This window comes from Phacochoerus africanus, chromosome 3 (genome assembly GCF_016906955.1).
Source record: "Phacochoerus africanus isolate WHEZ1 chromosome 3, ROS_Pafr_v1, whole genome shotgun sequence".
Taxonomy (NCBI): domain Eukaryota; kingdom Metazoa; phylum Chordata; class Mammalia; order Artiodactyla; family Suidae; genus Phacochoerus; species Phacochoerus africanus.
This window is the reverse complement of record NC_062546.1, coordinates 113,541,499-113,558,745: the sequence shown is the minus strand read 5'-3', so window position 1 is coordinate 113,558,745 and position 17,247 is coordinate 113,541,499. Positions and strand designations below refer to the sequence as shown.

The window sequence follows — 17,247 nt, the reverse complement described above, 5'->3', positions numbered from 1 at the left end:
TGCATCTTAAGTTAGCAATAAAGGTTGGCTTTTATAAAACTCTATCTGAAGTTTTAATGAATACGTATGAATACTAACTCTGATTTTAATAAAAAAGACTCCCTTTATTGACTTCAGGTTATTTTAGAGCGAACGTACTAGGAATGAGGATTAAATCTAAGCAATACTGGCAAAAGTTTGTCTAGAATGATGGAAAACCAGTATCATTAACCACCTCTCTCTTTCATCTTCAGAAACCCAGGAGTTCATTACAAGCAAAATTAAGTGAGGCAATTTAAACAAAGAAACATAACAAGCAGACTTTTAGTGTCACATGTTTTAAAAATATTTCTTTACTCTATTGTTGTCCATCCATTTATTCAACAAATATTTACTCAGCACCAATCATTGTATCTTAACCTCCTTGCTAAGGTTTAGAATAAGTTATCAGAAATACTTATATTTGAAGAGACTAAAAACTAAAAAATATCTCTTAGACTTCCAGTAAGTGTGAAGTATTACAAAATTTTTCAAAAAGATGTTTCAACTTACACTTTGTTCCTCTGGTTCTAATTTGGGAATTTTGTGTGACTTGCGCTCTTCAGATCTAGATGAGTCATGCTTGTTGCTTTTTTTCCTCTTTTCTTTTCTGCTTTCATGCTTTGACTTTGTGTGCTCACTTGCCTGTACTTCATTCAAAAGGTCTCCACAAAGGGAAGACTCAAACAATTCCCTGCCATTCTGGATAGTTTTGGTTATTTTTAGTTTAATTTCAGGTGAGCCAGTCTTCTTTGGAATCACAGTTTGTGGTACCGAAGGAGGAGGAGGTGGCTGTGGAGGAGAAGGTTTTTCCAGAATTTCATGTGGTCTTGTGTTGGGAATTTCTGAATGGTAATAGTCAGTGGGGCTAAAGTTTCTAACTGCACCAAAGCCATTGGCTGACCCATTGGGATACTGATTATATGACTGGTATTTGGTCTGAGTTTCGTACATGCTGATTGATGGTGGGTAGCCATTTGTGAGTGGAGGAAGATCTTCTGTTGTAGGTGGGTACTGAAAGCCTTGCTGCAAGGTAGCTTCGTATGGTGTCTGGCCACCATCTTCAACAATGTCACTGTTGTTGTCAAAGGCATCCTCCTGACGGATGTTGGCGGAGTCAATGAGTTGAGGTGGTTGCTGAATTGTGTTTCCCATGATCCCTTGCATGAAAGAGAAAGAGAAATCCATTGTTCTGCTCCAGCATCCTTAACTTTCCCTTTCTCTCATCGGGCCTAAAGTTTTAAAAGAGGAGATTAAAAGTTCTTAGTTAATATCCTCAAAGGCTAGAGGCTAATTACCTGCAAAAGGATTGAAATAAAATATTATAAATCCAATTTTCATAGCCAGATAATGCACAAACACTAAGTATTTTTAAAACAGGTAGCCAATATATAATTCTGACACAAATACCTTTTATCTTAAATGCTTATCTGTTTGAAACTAAATTACTTTCACAATAACTTTAGTAACAAAATTTTGTCCTCTTTGCAAACATGCAATAGTTTTGACATTCCTGTTTACCAAGCTGAAGATCATACATCTCAGTTAAAACTAGCAGTTGGAAAATAAGCAGTGTTCTGACACGTATAAATTAGGTTTCATGTAAGCTTCCCCTAAATCATTTGTTTCGTCTAGTGGTTCTGTTACTACACAAATAACAAATATTTTAAAAGTAAAAAGGCCAAATATTTTAAAAAGTAAAAAGGCCAAATTCTCTCCCGCTCCATCATTCCCATTCTTCCAGGTCATGTACAACCACTGGAAATTCTTTAGTGGGTATTCTTCCAAATATTTCTCTATATATTTACATACAAAATGTTTAAAATAGTTTATTCTGTAATTTGCTTATTCAACTTAGAAATAAATATCCTAGATTTCTTTCTTTTTCTTTTCTTTTATGGCTGGACCCACAGCATATAGAAGTTACTGGGCCAGGAATTGAATCCAAGCTGCAGCTGCAACCTACACCATAGCTGGATTCTTTAACCCACTGCCCTGGGCCGGGGATTGAACCTGCACCTCCACAGCAACCCTAGCCACTGCAGTCAGATTCTTAACCCACTGTACCACAGTAGGAACTTCCTAGATATCTTTCTACATCAGCATATATAGACCATTTTCATACATACTTCACTCTTTAAGTGGCTACACAGTACACAACTGTGGAATCTACCATAACATATTTAACCATTTATATATTGACAATCATTTAGTGGCTCACAACTGTTCAATATTATAAACAGATCTACAGGAAATTTTTTCTTTTTTTTTTTTTGTCTTTTTGCCTTTGCTTGAACTGCTCCCGTGGCATATGGAGTTTCCCAGGCTAGGGGTTGAATCGGAGCTGTAGCTGCCGGCCTACACCACAGCCACAGCAACGCAGGATCCGAGCCTCGTCTGCGACCTACACCACAGCTCACGGCAATGCTGGATCCTTAACCCACTGAGCAAGACCACGGATAGAACCCGCAACCTCATGGTTCCTAGTCGGATTCATTAACCACTGTGCCACGACGGGAACTCCGAACAGGAAATTTTCTTGAAACTACATTTTCATGTACATATGTATTCCTACAGGACAGATTTAAAATTTTGATACTGCACAACTGTTCTACAGGCTGTATATCAAGTTATACTAATGCCAACAGTGTGTGGGGATACCTGATTCCCTACTCTTGCTAGTAATAACTTTTGAATATGTAGCAGAAGCATCTTTACTTTTACAAAACACACGTCAACATCTATATACTGAGGACTCTGATTCAATAAATCTAGGTGAGGCCTACAGCGTATTTTAAGGCCACAATCCACCGGATGCACACTCTTGGTTGGGTCACTGAATTACATGATTACAATTATTGCACCTCCTCTAGAAGGTGTCTGAAGATGCCCACATTGTCTAAAAGTAACACTGTTATAATATAGGTAAGCATCTATTGGGAAATGCTGAAAGATCACTCTCCTTTGTCATAAGGTTTGACAGGCCTACATCTTGAGACAGAGGGTTAATGGACAGTCCAGATATTATTTTGAAAATCCTATAAACATTTTTTATAAAGAAATCTCTAAAGTTGAGAGGATTGCACTACTGTAACAAGTCTGATGAACTGATTGTAGCTGCCTAGAATAATGGGGAGAGGATTCTGAGGCTACAGCCCAGTTCAATTCCACGACCAATGAATCATGTCCACCATCTCCGTTCTAGTAGGACTTAACCATAACAATAAAGCAAAGGATCCAAAACAGCAAAGGGAAGAAGGAAACAAAAGCTGACAATACACTTTCCAAGGTGTATCTAATTAAAGAGCTGTTGTTTACTCTGCTGTTAGCAAATGGAAGAATTTTAGAAGTTTTAAAATTGCAAACAAATGAATATGAGAACATAACAGGAAACCAAACTGCACTTACTGCTACAGTGGAGGGAGGGTGGGGGCTGGGAGGGAGCACTCTTTTTTTTAGCATCTACTCTGGACCAAGCACCTTATGTGTATCTGTTTAATCCTCATCACTACTCTGCACGATAGGTATTGTGACTCCTGGCTCAAACATAAAACAAAACAAAACAAAACAAAACAGGCTTTCAGAGGGCTTGCTTAAACCACAACAACCCCAAGAGGGCAACAGGATTTGAGCATCTATGACCCTCAAGCCCAAGAATCTTGCCACTATACTTCAACTTTCCTCAGCTATAATTTCCAAGAGGATTTCTTTCTTTTTTTTCCCCATGTACTTTGTTCCTTGATCATTGCCAAAATAACTATTCCCAAATAACTACCACTAACACCTAAAGCAGGCTTTGCCAGGAACCATTCTAAGTGCTTTACACACAGTACTACATTTACTCCTTCAGCTAGACATTAGCATCAGCTCACACTACAGATGGGGAAATGGGCGAGAGAGGTTGTGACTTGCTCAAGTGCACAAGATAGTCATTAGCTGGTGGAGCTGGGATTTGAGCCAGGCAGTCTGGTTTCAGGGTCTGTGATCCTAACCAGCACACCACACTGATAATGCTGATAAAGGTTAAAAATCATTTCTTTATACATAGCTTAAGAACTGAAACATTACCTTAATTTGACCCTTGGCAAAAACATACAGCTCACAGACACTAGAAGGATATGTTCTAAAACTCTATAAACACACATGACGCAACTATACAGGTGGATTTCATAAGTTCTCCAAACTTCCAACTTGAAGCCAAGTTAAATACCAACATTTGACAAGATGCAATCTGTGTTTTTGGTTCTCATAACTGTCATACACAAGATCAGCTTCCAGATAGTCCCCCAAATTGTAGTCTACAGAGGTATTCAGGCATATGTATTCAGAGACTAAGATTTCTGATGCTTTTGATTTAGTTCCAAACACAAACTTCCAAGAGGCTTGGAATTTACCTCCTTCCCATCTCTAGACCTAGAACCAAATATTTCATTTTAGTTGGAACTATGCAAAGAAATAACATTATTAAAGTACAACTACAGTATAGGAGTTTACAATTACGATGTTTTCATATACATCCTTATTTGACCCACAAAACAATCCTGTAAGGCTGATAGGGCAGGTGTTAGCTCCATTTTACAGATAACTACATTGAATATTCAAGTTGCTGAAATTTCCCAAGACTACAGAGCTAATTAATGATTAAGCCTGAAAAAGAATCAATCTCTTAGCTTCCAATCCTGTGCTCTTTTCCACATGATCTCACGGCCAGAGAATATTCAACTACCCAAAGATAATATACTATAATATCGTTAAGAATCACACATTCTAAGCTGAACAGACTGTACTTCCCTAACTCAAATTTCCTTTCAGACTACCGCAGATCTGTTGTGGCTTCCACTATATTTCTAGCTTCCCAGGCTAGAAGCCTCAGGGTCACAGGTGACCAATTCTTCCCTCTCTGCTAAGCCATAAAACTAATCATTGGACAAGTCTTGTAGTCTCTTCCCCCGAACTCTCCCTGATTTGTTCTTTGATCTTGATATCCATGTCAGGCCAGCCCCTTGTCAGCACCTTACCCTGAAACTACAACTGATTTTCTAGGTATTTCTCACCTCAAACTTCTGCATAGCAGTCAGATGATGTATCCTAAAACCAACCTTCAATAAGTCTATTCCCATAACGAAGATTTTCTAAAACTCCACACTATACCAAGTGCTCCCATGCCGTTCAGGGTTTTCTATAATCTTTCCCTACCAATCCTAATTGCACATGCACGAATGAACTTTTTTTTTTCTGAGCAACAACTAGGGCAAATATCTATAAACTGTGGCCAAATATATTACATGCTATTTAATCCTTCAAAGCAAAGTATTACTCCTACTTTACAGATGAGCAGGATTGGTGCTTAAAAAGATCAAGTGATTTGCCCTTTAGTCACAAAGCCAACAGAAGTTGAATAAAGTTGTGAAACTCAGATATTCTAACTGCAATACATACACATACTCTTTACATGGCAGCTGCCTCAGAATATGCAAACTACCCAAACTTTCCACTTTCTTCCAATATGCTCCATACCCAGAATCCAAATGCCTGTTAAGCAGCTCCTCTCATATCTCACAAGCATCTTATAATACCTAATAATGAATTCTTAGTTTTTATTTTTACTGAAATGTGTCCTTCCTATGAGAAAAAAATGAAACCTCCATCTATCAGCTGTTCAAGCCAGAAAGCTGGGAATCAGGATATATCCCTTTCCCTCACTCCTACTCTTGTTCAATCTACCAGTAAGCCCTCTGAGTTTTCCCTCCAAGGTCTATGTCTCACTCCATTCTCCAGCTCTTCATGCTAGTTCCCCACTCCTCATCTAGGCTGGTCCACTGCTCCCCGCTGCACCCCCTCACCCAGTCTCCACGTTGCTTCTCCTGCCTCTCATAACCCATTTCCCCAGAGAACAGCCAGTCATCTTTAAAAACCTAATCCATGTGGACTGCCCTCCCCCACCACAATACAGCAGGGAAAATGAACAATGTCATGGGTGACTCGCACAAATGCTCCACTGGAAACATCATACTCCAGCCACATGGGCTTTTCAGTTTCTCCAATGTGCCAACTTCATCTATGCAATCGGGATTGTCACTTGTGCTGCTACAGCTACCTGAGTACCTGTAATCTCTCAGAGAAAACTTCTGAGGTCCTCAGCTCACTCTCCCTAAGCTTGTTCTTTGTCCTTTAAGTACACCTGCCATAACGTGTTATACAAATACACGTTTGCTTTCTTACTGTCTGTCTCCCTCATTCCACTGCATGTTCTGGATGTTCAGGGACCACTTTGATGCTGGACACTCAATATTTTTAAATTAATGAATGAATGAGAGTCCCTGACCTCAAAGGGCTTAAAACTAGTAGGCCTCCACTGACCTGCTGGATTCCTGAGGATATTAGCCTATAATATCTAACCCCTTGTTTGGTAAAAATGTATTATGTTCATTATAAAAAAGAAGCAAACAAACAAACAAAATTAAAACACTGACACACACAGTTACCTGGTCAACTGATTTTCCACAAAGGTGCCAAGACGATTCAAAGGGAAAGGACTATATTTTAAACAGGTGGGGCTGGAACAAATGCCTGGATATCTATATGGGAAAACCGAACCTTATCTGTATTTTATTATTATGGCCACATTCCTGGCATATGGAAGTTCCCAAGTCAGGGATTAAATTCAACCCACAGCTGGGACCTACGCTGCAGCTATGGCATCTCTGGATCCTTTAACCCACTGTGCCCAGCTGGGGATGGAACCTGCACCTCCACAGAGACCCAAGCTGCTGCAGTTGGATTCTTAACCCACTGTACCACAGTAGGAACTCCACACCCTTACTTCACATTATACACAAAAAATAACTAAAATTAGTTCATAAACCTGGTGCTAAAGTAAAAACCATAAAATTTCTAGAATAAAACACAAGAGAAAATACACTGTTGGATTAGGTGAAGATTTCTTGAACAGGACACAAATACCATGAATTATGAAAAAGAAGATTAATAAAGTGGACTTCAAAATTAAAAACTCTTGCTCTTCAAAAGACACAGTTAAGAAAACAAAAAGGCCGAGTTTCCTTGTGGTTCCTAGCGGTAATGAACCCAACTAGTATCCATGAGGACATGGGTTCGATCCCTGGCCTCACTCATGGGTTAAGGATCCGGCGTTGCCATGAGCTATGATGTGGGCCAGCAGCTGCAGCTCTGATTCAACCCCTAGCCTGGGAACTTCCATACGCTGCAGGTGCAGCCCTAAAAAAAAAAGAAAAGAAAAGAAAAAAAAAAAAGGTGAGGTGTAGATAGGGAGAAAATATTTGCAAACCACATACCTAACAAAGAACATCCTTATACTCTTACATTCTAGGAAATGGGGAGAGACCCACTAAGTGTTTCTGAGCAAAAATGAGAAGTGAAATGACAGCTTAAATATTCATTACTCCACAGTTTACTTACTGATTGCAAACAGAAATATGTAGAGAGATGTGGGAGGCACCATTTCAAACAAGTGAGTAGATATAGCATTACAGGACAGACTGTGGTCCCTTGTTCTATGATTCACTGACACGTCATCATCTCCAAAGTACTCTCCCAGCGCTTGAACATAAACTCGAAATGAGGAAACAATCAGACAGATACAAAATGTAGGTCCTTTTAGAAAACTGGCCTTGGCTCTTCAAAAAGTTAATGCTACAAACAAACAAAAGGGGGAAAGACTATTATATCTATTTATAGATATAATAGTCACACTCATGACTAGAGTAAAACGAATCCGTGAGGTTCGTTAGGAACCATGAGGTTGCAGGTTCGATCCCTGCCCCTGCTCAGTGGGTTAATGATCCGGCGTTGCTGTGAGCTGTGGTGTAGGTTGCAGACGCGGCTCGGATCCCGTGTTGCTGTGGCTCTGGCGTAGGCCAGCGGCTACAGCTCTGATTAGACCCCTAGCCTGGGAACCTCCACATGCCACGGAAGTGGCCCAAAAAAATAGCAAAAAGACAAAAAAAAAAAAAGAAAAAAAAGAAAATGTTGGTGAAAAATAAAAATAGATAATTTAGTGGTGCAGTGGGTTAAGAATCTTAACTGCAGTGCCTTGGGTTGCTGCAGAGGCTCAGGTGCCATCCCCTACCTGGTGCAGTGGAATAAGGATCCAGCATTGCTGCAGCTGTGGCATAGCTCTCAGCTGTGGCTCAGATTCAATCCCTGGCCCAGGAACTTCCATATGCCACAGCTGCGGCCATAAAAAATAAAAGTAATAATAATAATTTAGCTAAGAGGTTGGAAGAAGTATTGAAAAAAGCGACCACTTTCTTAAGGTAGAAAAGCACTGGATTAAATTTTGACACCATATTCTGACCAACTGAGCCAAATGGTTCACTGTATCATATTTTCTAGAGAGTCTACCCATGAATAGAGCTGCACCTTTTCATGTCTTCAAATAATATAAAAAATGCAATCAAGAAAGCAGTTTTGGAGTTCCCGTTGTGGCTCAGCAGTTAACAAACTCGACTAGTATTCATGAGGATGTGGGTTCGATTGCTGCCCTCGCTCATTAGGTTAAGGATCTGATGCTGCCGTGAGCTGTGGTGAAGGTCGCAGACGTTGCTCAGATCTGGTGTTGCTGTGGCTGTGGTGTAGGCCAGTGGCTACAGCTCTGATTAGACCCCTAGCCTGGGAACCTCCATACGCTGGAGGTGCGGCCCTAAAAAGAGCAAAAAAAAAAAGAAAGAAAGCAGTTTTGATAATTTTTTTAAAAATTTTAAGACTATACCTAAATTCCTTTACATAGTGATTTTTATACATACTAAAGTATGGCAGCCAGCCTTCAAATAGCAGACACACCAAGTGACATTACAGAGTTAGGAAGCACTCCAGTGAGCACTGTGGTTGAGAGACTCAAACTGCTCAGTTCAAAACCCAAAGCCAAGGACTGTTAGCTATGTGACTTTCAGCAAATTAATCTCCCTAAATCTCAGTTTTCTTAGTCAGAAACTAGATACTTTGTCTATCGGTACAGTGTTGAAAGAATTAAGAGTTAATCCACGAACAGTATTTTGGACAATGCCCAGAGTATAATTAGAGCTCAGTAACTGTCGGCTATTATTATTATCATCATTTAGTACAATGTTGGGCACACAGAACTTGTGAAAAACCTGATCTCTGACCTGAAGGCATTTACTATCTCTTCGGTATATTAGACAAGATAGGATTTAATGAGCAAGATTCATAAAATAGTAGCAAACAATGTAAACAATGTTAAACAGAAGGGGATTAAGAATTAAACTGTGTGCCATTACAATTACAACAGACATCTGAGGCGTTCCTCTTGTGGCTCAGCCGTAACAACCCAACTAGTATCCATAAGGATGCATGTTTGATCCCTGGCCCTCGCTCAGTGGGTTCAGGATCTGGCATTGCCATGAGCTTCGGTGTAGGTCGCAGACATGGCTCAGTTCCTGTGTTGCTGTGGCTGTGGTGTAGGCTGGCAGCTGTAGCTCCAATTTGATCCCTAGCCTGGGAACTTCTATATGAGGCAGGTGCAGCCCTAAAAAGACAAAAAACAAAACCAGACATTTGAGAACAAATATCCTTCTAGCAAAAGGAGGCATTTAGGCCACAAAGGACAAGCCAAGATTGGAAGTTAGGTGTTTTTCACCTGCAAATTTTTTTTTTTTTGGCCACACCTGTGGCATATGGAAGTTACCAGACCAGGGATCAAATCTTAGCCACAGCTGCAATCTACACCACAGCTGCTCAACACTGAATCCTTATTCCACCATACCAGGCCAGGGATCAAACCTGTGCCACTGCAGAGACACTAGACTCCTAACTCACTGTGCCACAGCAGCAACTCTTTACCCGCAAATTTTAAAACTACTCTGTAGAAGTCACCAAAACTCTCACAACTTTATCATTAATAAATCTGTGATAAATATTTTGTATTACTAAAGAATGCTCAAAATATTTTGTATTACTCAAGTAACAATAATAATGACTAATATCTGAGGACTTAGTATGGGTTAATACTACCCTAAATGTCTCATATCTGTTATATTATTGCATTCCTCATAACCCCTCTTTGAGGAAATACTATTATTGCCCCTATTTTACAAAGGAAAAATGAAGGCCAGCGTGATTAAGTAACTTGCCCCCAATCAGACATCCTGTAAATGGAGGATTCACACACGGGCTAACAATTTGGGAGACTTAAAGGACGAGAGTTCCATTTATTCTCACATGGACTTCCAAGGAATGAAACCACCACAGGCAAACAGTTGAGGACAAATTCTTCATCTGACCAATGTTTCCAGGTTGTTGGGTTTTGTTTTATACATATATATATATATGAAAGAAATCAGTGAATTTAAAAAAAGATGAAAGAAATCAATGAATGCTTTTTTTTTAGGGCTACATCTGTGGCATATGGAAGTTCCCAGGCAAGGGTCAAATCAGAGTTGTGGCTGCCAGCCTATGCCACAGCCACAGCCACACCAGATCCAAGCTGCAGCCCAGGCCAATGCCGGATCCTTAACCCACTGATCGGAGCCAGGGATCGAATCTGCATCCTCATGGATACTAGTTGGTTTTGTTACTGCCGAGTCACAACGGAAACTCCTCAATGAATGCTTTTTTCTTAATTTTGCTGAAGCTGTTCATAGACATTTTTTAAAGGAAAAAAAGTTGAAAATTATAAAGTTCTAGGTCATTCATTCATTTACCAACTTATTCATTAGGGGAGTGGTAACAGAAAAGTTTACTTAATCTCAGATACAGAGTTTAAAAAAAAAGAGGAAGCATGTCATGTTTCAGATGAACAGCTTGAGGCTATAAATATCAATTAAGTATCATGATGTGTTAAATGTAGAGTCTAAGTCACTAAAACAAATTCTTAAAATGAACAATTCCCTTTGGTAGACTGTACATATTGCTGGATTCCACTTTATAGAACTATATGCTATGTTGCACATACTTATTCTCCTATGTTTAACACCAGTTTCTTCTCAATAAGAAAAAAAGTTTATATTTTATTATTGATCAAAATTCCTCTCATGGATATCATTACTCAGGCTCAGAAGTAGTTCTAAAGGAGTATCATATAAACTACCTATTTCTGTCTTAAGACCCAACTACCCTTTCAGTACATTCCTAGGTTACTTCATTTGAAAAAGTAACCACATCACTTTCCTGATTAAAACCCTTCAATAATTCCTAGAAAAAGCCAAAAACTCTGGCCAACAGAGCACACAAGGTCCCCCAAGCATGGTCTCTACCTACATCTCCAACCCCAAGTCACTTCTGCACACAAGCAATGTCAGATTACTGGGAATTACTATACATACTAGGCTTTCATACCACTGTACCTTTACCAATGTTATCTCCTATGCCTAATATGCCCTTTCACATTTTTTTTGCTTGATTTTCAACCATCTTTTGAACTCAGAAAGTCATCTCCTAGAAATGGTCCCTTAAGCTCCAGGCTAGTCTGAGGAACTTTCCCCTGTGTTCCTAAGATACATTACATGCACCTCTTAGAATTAATCATGAAAACAGTCTGTTCACATGATTTTCTTAAGAGCAGGAATTTTATTCATCCATATGCTCCTAGAACCCAAAGCAAAGGATCATAGGAGGGGCTTGATGAATCTTTTAAGCTGAACTGTGCAAACTTAAGGAAGTTATTACATTTAATGAAATGCTTTAAAGAGTTGTTGAGAATCTTCCCATGGAGAATGCAAGATAATATAAACGCAACTAATGCAACTATGGTCTCCCTCAGGAATATCCTTGGCAAAATTCAACTGGTAACTGCTTACCTAGCCACTACTAAGAATTTCTCAGATTTCCCATTGTGGCTCAGTGGTAACAAACCTGATACTAATCCATGAGGACATGGGTTTGACCCCTGGCTTCGCTCAGCAGGTAAAGGATCTGGTGCTGCTGTGAGCTGCAGTGAAGGTTACAGAGGCAGCTCACATCTGGCATTGCTGTGGCTGTAGCATAAGCCAGCAGCTGCAGCTCCAATTAGACCCCCAGCCTGGGAATTTTCATATGCTGTGGGTATGGCCCTATACAAAAGACAATAAATAATAAAAATTAAAAAAAAAAAAAAGAATCTCTGGGCTACCCTCCTTGAAAGGCTTGAAGCCCAAGGAGAATGGCATAAAGTCAAATGCATTTCTAGGGACAGTCTATTAACCCAGCAAAAGACCAAAAGATACCAAAAACTCCATTATATCTATTTATTATTAATACTGCAGAACTGAAGTTCATAATGTAGATGTGCTCTCAAAATACAATTTTCTTTTTTTTTTCTTTTTTTTTTTTTTTTTTGCTTTTCAGGGCTACGCCTGTGGCATATGAAAGTTCCCAGGCTAGATCAAATAGGAGCTGTAGCTGCTGGCCTACACCACAGCCACAGCAACTTGAGATCCAAGCTGCATCTGCAACCTACGGCAACGCCAGATCCCTAACCCACTGAGCAAGGCCAGGGATCGAACCCACATCCTCATGGATACTAGCCAAGTTCATGACCCACTGAGCCACAATGGGAACTCCATAAAATATGATTTTCATAGTCATGGTTATCTGAATTGGCGTGAATGTCAATCCTTATTTTCCAAGCCTATTCCACTAATTATAATCAATCATACTAAAATACAAAGCATACTTGATAGATCAACATCAGACTTTTTTTTTGTGTCTTTTTCCAGGGCTGCACCTGTGGCATATGGAGGTTCCCAGGCTAGGGGTCTAACCGGAGCTGCAGCCAACAGCCTACGCCAGAGCCACAGCAACGCAGGATCAGAGCCGTGTCTGCAACCTACACCACAGCTCATGGCAACGCTGGATCCTTAATCCACTGAGCAAGGCCAGGGATTGAACCTGCAACCTCATGGTTCCTAGTCAGATTCGTTAACCACTGAGCCATGACGGGAACTCCTCAACATCAGACTTTTTAAAGCTAAAGAAAAATAGTGGGGGAGTTCCTGTTGTGGCGGAGTGGAAATGAATCCAACTAGTATCCATGCGGGTTCGATCCCTGGTCTCGTTCAGTGGGTCGGGGATCCACCATAGCTGTGAGCTGTGAGCTGTGGTGTAGGTCACAGACGTGGCTCAGATCTGGCATTGCTGTGGCTGTAGTGTAGGCTGGCAGCTACACCTCTGATTTGACCCCTAGCCTGGGAACTTCCATATGCTGCAGATGCAGCCCTAAAAAAAAAAAAAAATAGTGGAATATAACATGATTCTTATAACAGAGGAAGAAGGTAGTCTTGCTTTATGCCAGGATAAATAAGGGATCCAGATGTTTTTTTACGTGAACTGTACAAGAAATATTCCTTAAGGTTTATGATAAATACACAATCTGCATGTGTTTCTATAGCAACAGGAATGGAGTGCATGCAGTCTACAGTAATGAATCAGCTATGCTGGTTCTTGAAAGCCTGGCAATTTCTGTGCAAAACATTATAAAAATGATGCATAATTTCAAAAAGTAGAGGGTTATTTTGTTTTAAAGCAAAAAACTGAAATTAAGTGCATAAAGGAAAGCTGAGGTATAACAAGAGAAAGTATCAAATATATTCATATACTGATTTCTAAATGAATGATTACTAATGTTGAAAATCAGATCCTGTATTTGAAATCAATTCCATACATACACACATACCCCTCCAAAAAACTTCTTCAACTACAACTCATACTTAATAATACAATGTGAAGATTTCCGGATAATAGCATGAAGGGAGGTTTTCATTTTATTATTTTTTCCCCTAAATCTACACCAAGAAAAAAATGGTAAGGGAAGTTAATTTTTTAAAAACATGGTCCATTATTTTCAATAAATAGACTTGGAAGGCTGAAATCAGAACCTCTAAAAAATAAAAACCTGAAAAACATTCTTAGTTTATATAGTAAGAATGTTAAAAATCCCCTAAGACCATGGTATTATTTAGTTATTTATAGTTTTTTTGCTGCCATGGTTTTAAAAGAGACTCTGTTCTGGAGTTCCCTCTGTGGCAGAGTGGGTTAAGAACCTGACTGCAGCAGCTCAGGTCACTGCAAATGAGTGGGTTCGATCCCCAGCCCTGTGTAGTAAGTTAAAAGATCCAGCACTGCTGCAGCTGTGGCTTGGATTCAATCCCTGGCCCAGGAACTTCCATATGCCGCAACTGCAGCCATAAGATAAAAATAATTTTAAAAAACTAAAAAGGGACTCCATTCTTTTTGGTTCTGTGTTCTATTCATATTTTAAATCTAATTATATGATTGGAGTGATCCTTCAACTATAAGCTATGAATTCTCTATTACTCATTTTGAGTTTCATAATTTAAAAATTGTTTTGGAGTTCCCGTTACGGCTCAGTGGGTTAAGAATCCAACTAGTATCCATGAGGATACAGGTTCAATCCCTGGCCTCACTCAGTAGGTTAAGGATCAGGCATTGCTGCAAGGTGCGGAATAGCTTGCAGATGTTGCCCTGATCCCATGTTGCTGTGGCTGTGCTGTAAGCTGGCAGCTGCAGCTCTGATTCGACCCCTAGCCTGGGAACTTCCATATGCTGCAGGTGCAGCCCTGAAAAGAAAAAAAAAATTGTTTAATTGTAGTAATATATTAACAAAGGTGTATTGTTAAAAAAAAAAAGAGGTATATTTTTTGTTATATTACATCTACTTTAAAACTGTAAGTCATTCATCCTTGTTGGAAGTTAAGAGATAAATATTTTTAAAGAGCCCAAACATACATCTTTAAAAAATCAGCAAACACGAACTGCTAAGTATGAACAGGATGCACATTACATTAAAAATTAATATTCTTCCTTCACAAGCCTTTCTACATTTTAACTTCATCACAGGTAAAAAAAAAAAAAAAAAAAAAAAAAAAATCAGGGGTGGGAGTTACGGAAAAAAGAAAAAACCAACCACTTAGTTCTAAGAACTTGATCACACCTCCATAACAGCAAAAAGGAAATGAGCAACAATATTTACCTTTTATTCAGTAAAATTATCTAGAATTGATAGCATCTAATCTGACTCTCTTAAAGACAAAAAGCAATAATTGAATTTGGTACAGTGACTACACAGAACTCAATGTCAATCTTTCAAACAAAATGTATCCTGCTTGAAAATTTTTAATCAAGGAAAGACAAAGTTACAACTGGAAGTGGTGTTCCACTTTTTTTTTTTTTTTGTCTTTTTGCCATTTCTTAGGCCGCTCCTTCGGCATATGGAGGTTCCCAGGCTAGGGGTCCAATCAGAGCTGTAGCTGCTGGCCTACACCACAGCCACAGCAGCGCAGGATCCAAGCCGCGTCTGCAACCTACACCACAGCTCACGGCAACGCCGGATCGTTAACCTACTGAGCAAGGGCAAGGATTGAACCTGCAACCTCATGGTTCCCAGTCAGATTCGTTAACCACTGTGCCACCATGGGAACTCCCCATTTGTTTTTAGATTATCTTATCTCTTGAGGGAACTAAAACTGTATCAGCTTACAAAATTTAGTATTTACTCACAAACAAAATAAATCACTTCTAAAAGCATCCAAGTGTTACACAGTTGGTAGTTATAGCTAGCTATCCATATCTGTAACTATAGTAGTATAGAAGCAAATTATTTCTGACAAATTGGGTATTTTCTCTCAATGTCTTAAATTCCCATGATAATACAAATGCTTTGGACTTATGAGACTTTGAGACGGCTATACAATGATATTAATTCTACAGGAACTTAACAAATTTTTATTTTCTTCTGACTTATTTTTTGGGGGGGGGCGGGGGTTGTTTTGCCACTTTTGCAGCATGCAGAAGTTCCTAGGCCAGGGATCGAACCCTCACCATAGCAGTGATACAAGCCACTGCAGTGACAACACCGGATCCTTAACCCACTACACAACAAGGGAATACCTAATGACTGTGTGTGTGTGTGTGTGTGTGTGTGTGTGTGTGTCTGTGTGTGTGTATGCTTTTTAGGCCCGCACCAAAGGCATATGGAGGTTCCCAGGCTAGGGGTCTAATTGGAGCTATAGCTGCTGACCTACGCCACAGCCACAGCAACTCAGGATCTGAGCCATGTCTGTGACCTACACCACAGCTCATGGCAACCCCAGATCCTTAACCCACTGGGTGAGGCCAAGGATCAAACCCACAATCTCATGGTTCCTAGTTGGGTTCATTTCTGCTACGCCATGACGGGAACTCCCTTCATGACTTTTTAATGAAAATTTGAAGATGGCAAAATTATGAGATTTGAAAAGAGTGCTGGTCAGACTTCTGAATCATTTAAAGAAGTTTACTACCATTCTGGTTGAAGCTAACTCTCTTAAAATTTAAGGCTATGATTTATGGGAAAACATTTTCTTTTCTGACCTATATTTCAACATTTATACTAATAAAACATCAATTCTCCAAATGACACAAAAAGCTTACAGTATTTTAGTATGTTAAATAAATGTTCTATATTAGTAAACCTTATCTGGGTATCTTGACTTTAAGGTACTTTCCGAGGTAGCCTTTTAAAAAGAACTCTAAGCTGCTGACTAATTTCTGGGTTAAACCGGAAAATCTGCTTTCTTTAAAAAATAAACAATTTGGGAGAGACTAAATTCCCTTCATATCATCATGTGATTTTACTCATTTATCTACCAAGATACAAAAGAAATCATGCCATTTTTATATATTTACTGACAACATGCACCCAAATCAAAGCAGTCTTACTCCATCTATATCTAATAAACTCAAGATGTATCAACAGAAGATACCATTCTAGGAATTCCCGTCGTGGCTCAGTGCTTAACAAATCCAACTAGGAACCATGAGGTTTCGGGTTCGATCCCTGGCCTTGCTCAGTGCGTTAAGGATCTGGTGTTGCCGTGAACTGTAGTGTAGGTCGCAGACAGGGCTCAGATCCTGCGTTGCTATGGCTCTGGCATAGGCCAGCAGCTACAGCTCTGATTAGACCCCTAGCCTGGGAACCTCCATGTGCCGAAGGAGTGGCCCTAGAAAAAGGCAAAAAGACAAAAAAAAAAGACGACGAAGAAGATACTGTTCTAGAACAGAATTTGTTACATGACATTTGTTCACTGAGCAACTAAGCAAAAGCATAAGACTGGCCATTCTCTTTAATAAATGGAGAAATTAAAATGTGAATTTGATGCGTAAACAATAAAAACAAAACAGACATAAATACTGGTGAGACTCTCTCTTCTTGCTCCCTACAAAGATACAGTATTTTTGTCTTACTTTTTTTTTTTGGTA

The 17,247-nt window shown here is 39.5% G+C and overlaps 1 protein-coding gene across 9 annotated transcripts in view; it reads right to left on the bottom strand.

The window, feature by feature from the left end:
* The window catches only part of NSD3 (nuclear receptor binding SET domain protein 3), a 110,584-nt gene that overhangs the window by 69,481 nt on the left and 23,856 nt on the right, over window positions 1–17,247 (bottom strand). For 8 of the 9 annotated variants that reach the window (XM_047772454.1, XM_047772453.1, XM_047772456.1 and 5 more), the window contains exon 2: window positions 532–1,250. In XM_047772454.1, coding sequence (XP_047628410.1) covers window positions 532–1,206 — 675 coding nt within the window. In that variant the 5' untranslated portion in view covers window positions 1,207–1,250. Of the gene's footprint in view, window positions 1–531; window positions 1,251–7,455; window positions 7,745–17,247 lie in introns of those variants that run through there. The other variant, XM_047772455.1, reaches the window with a different exon arrangement.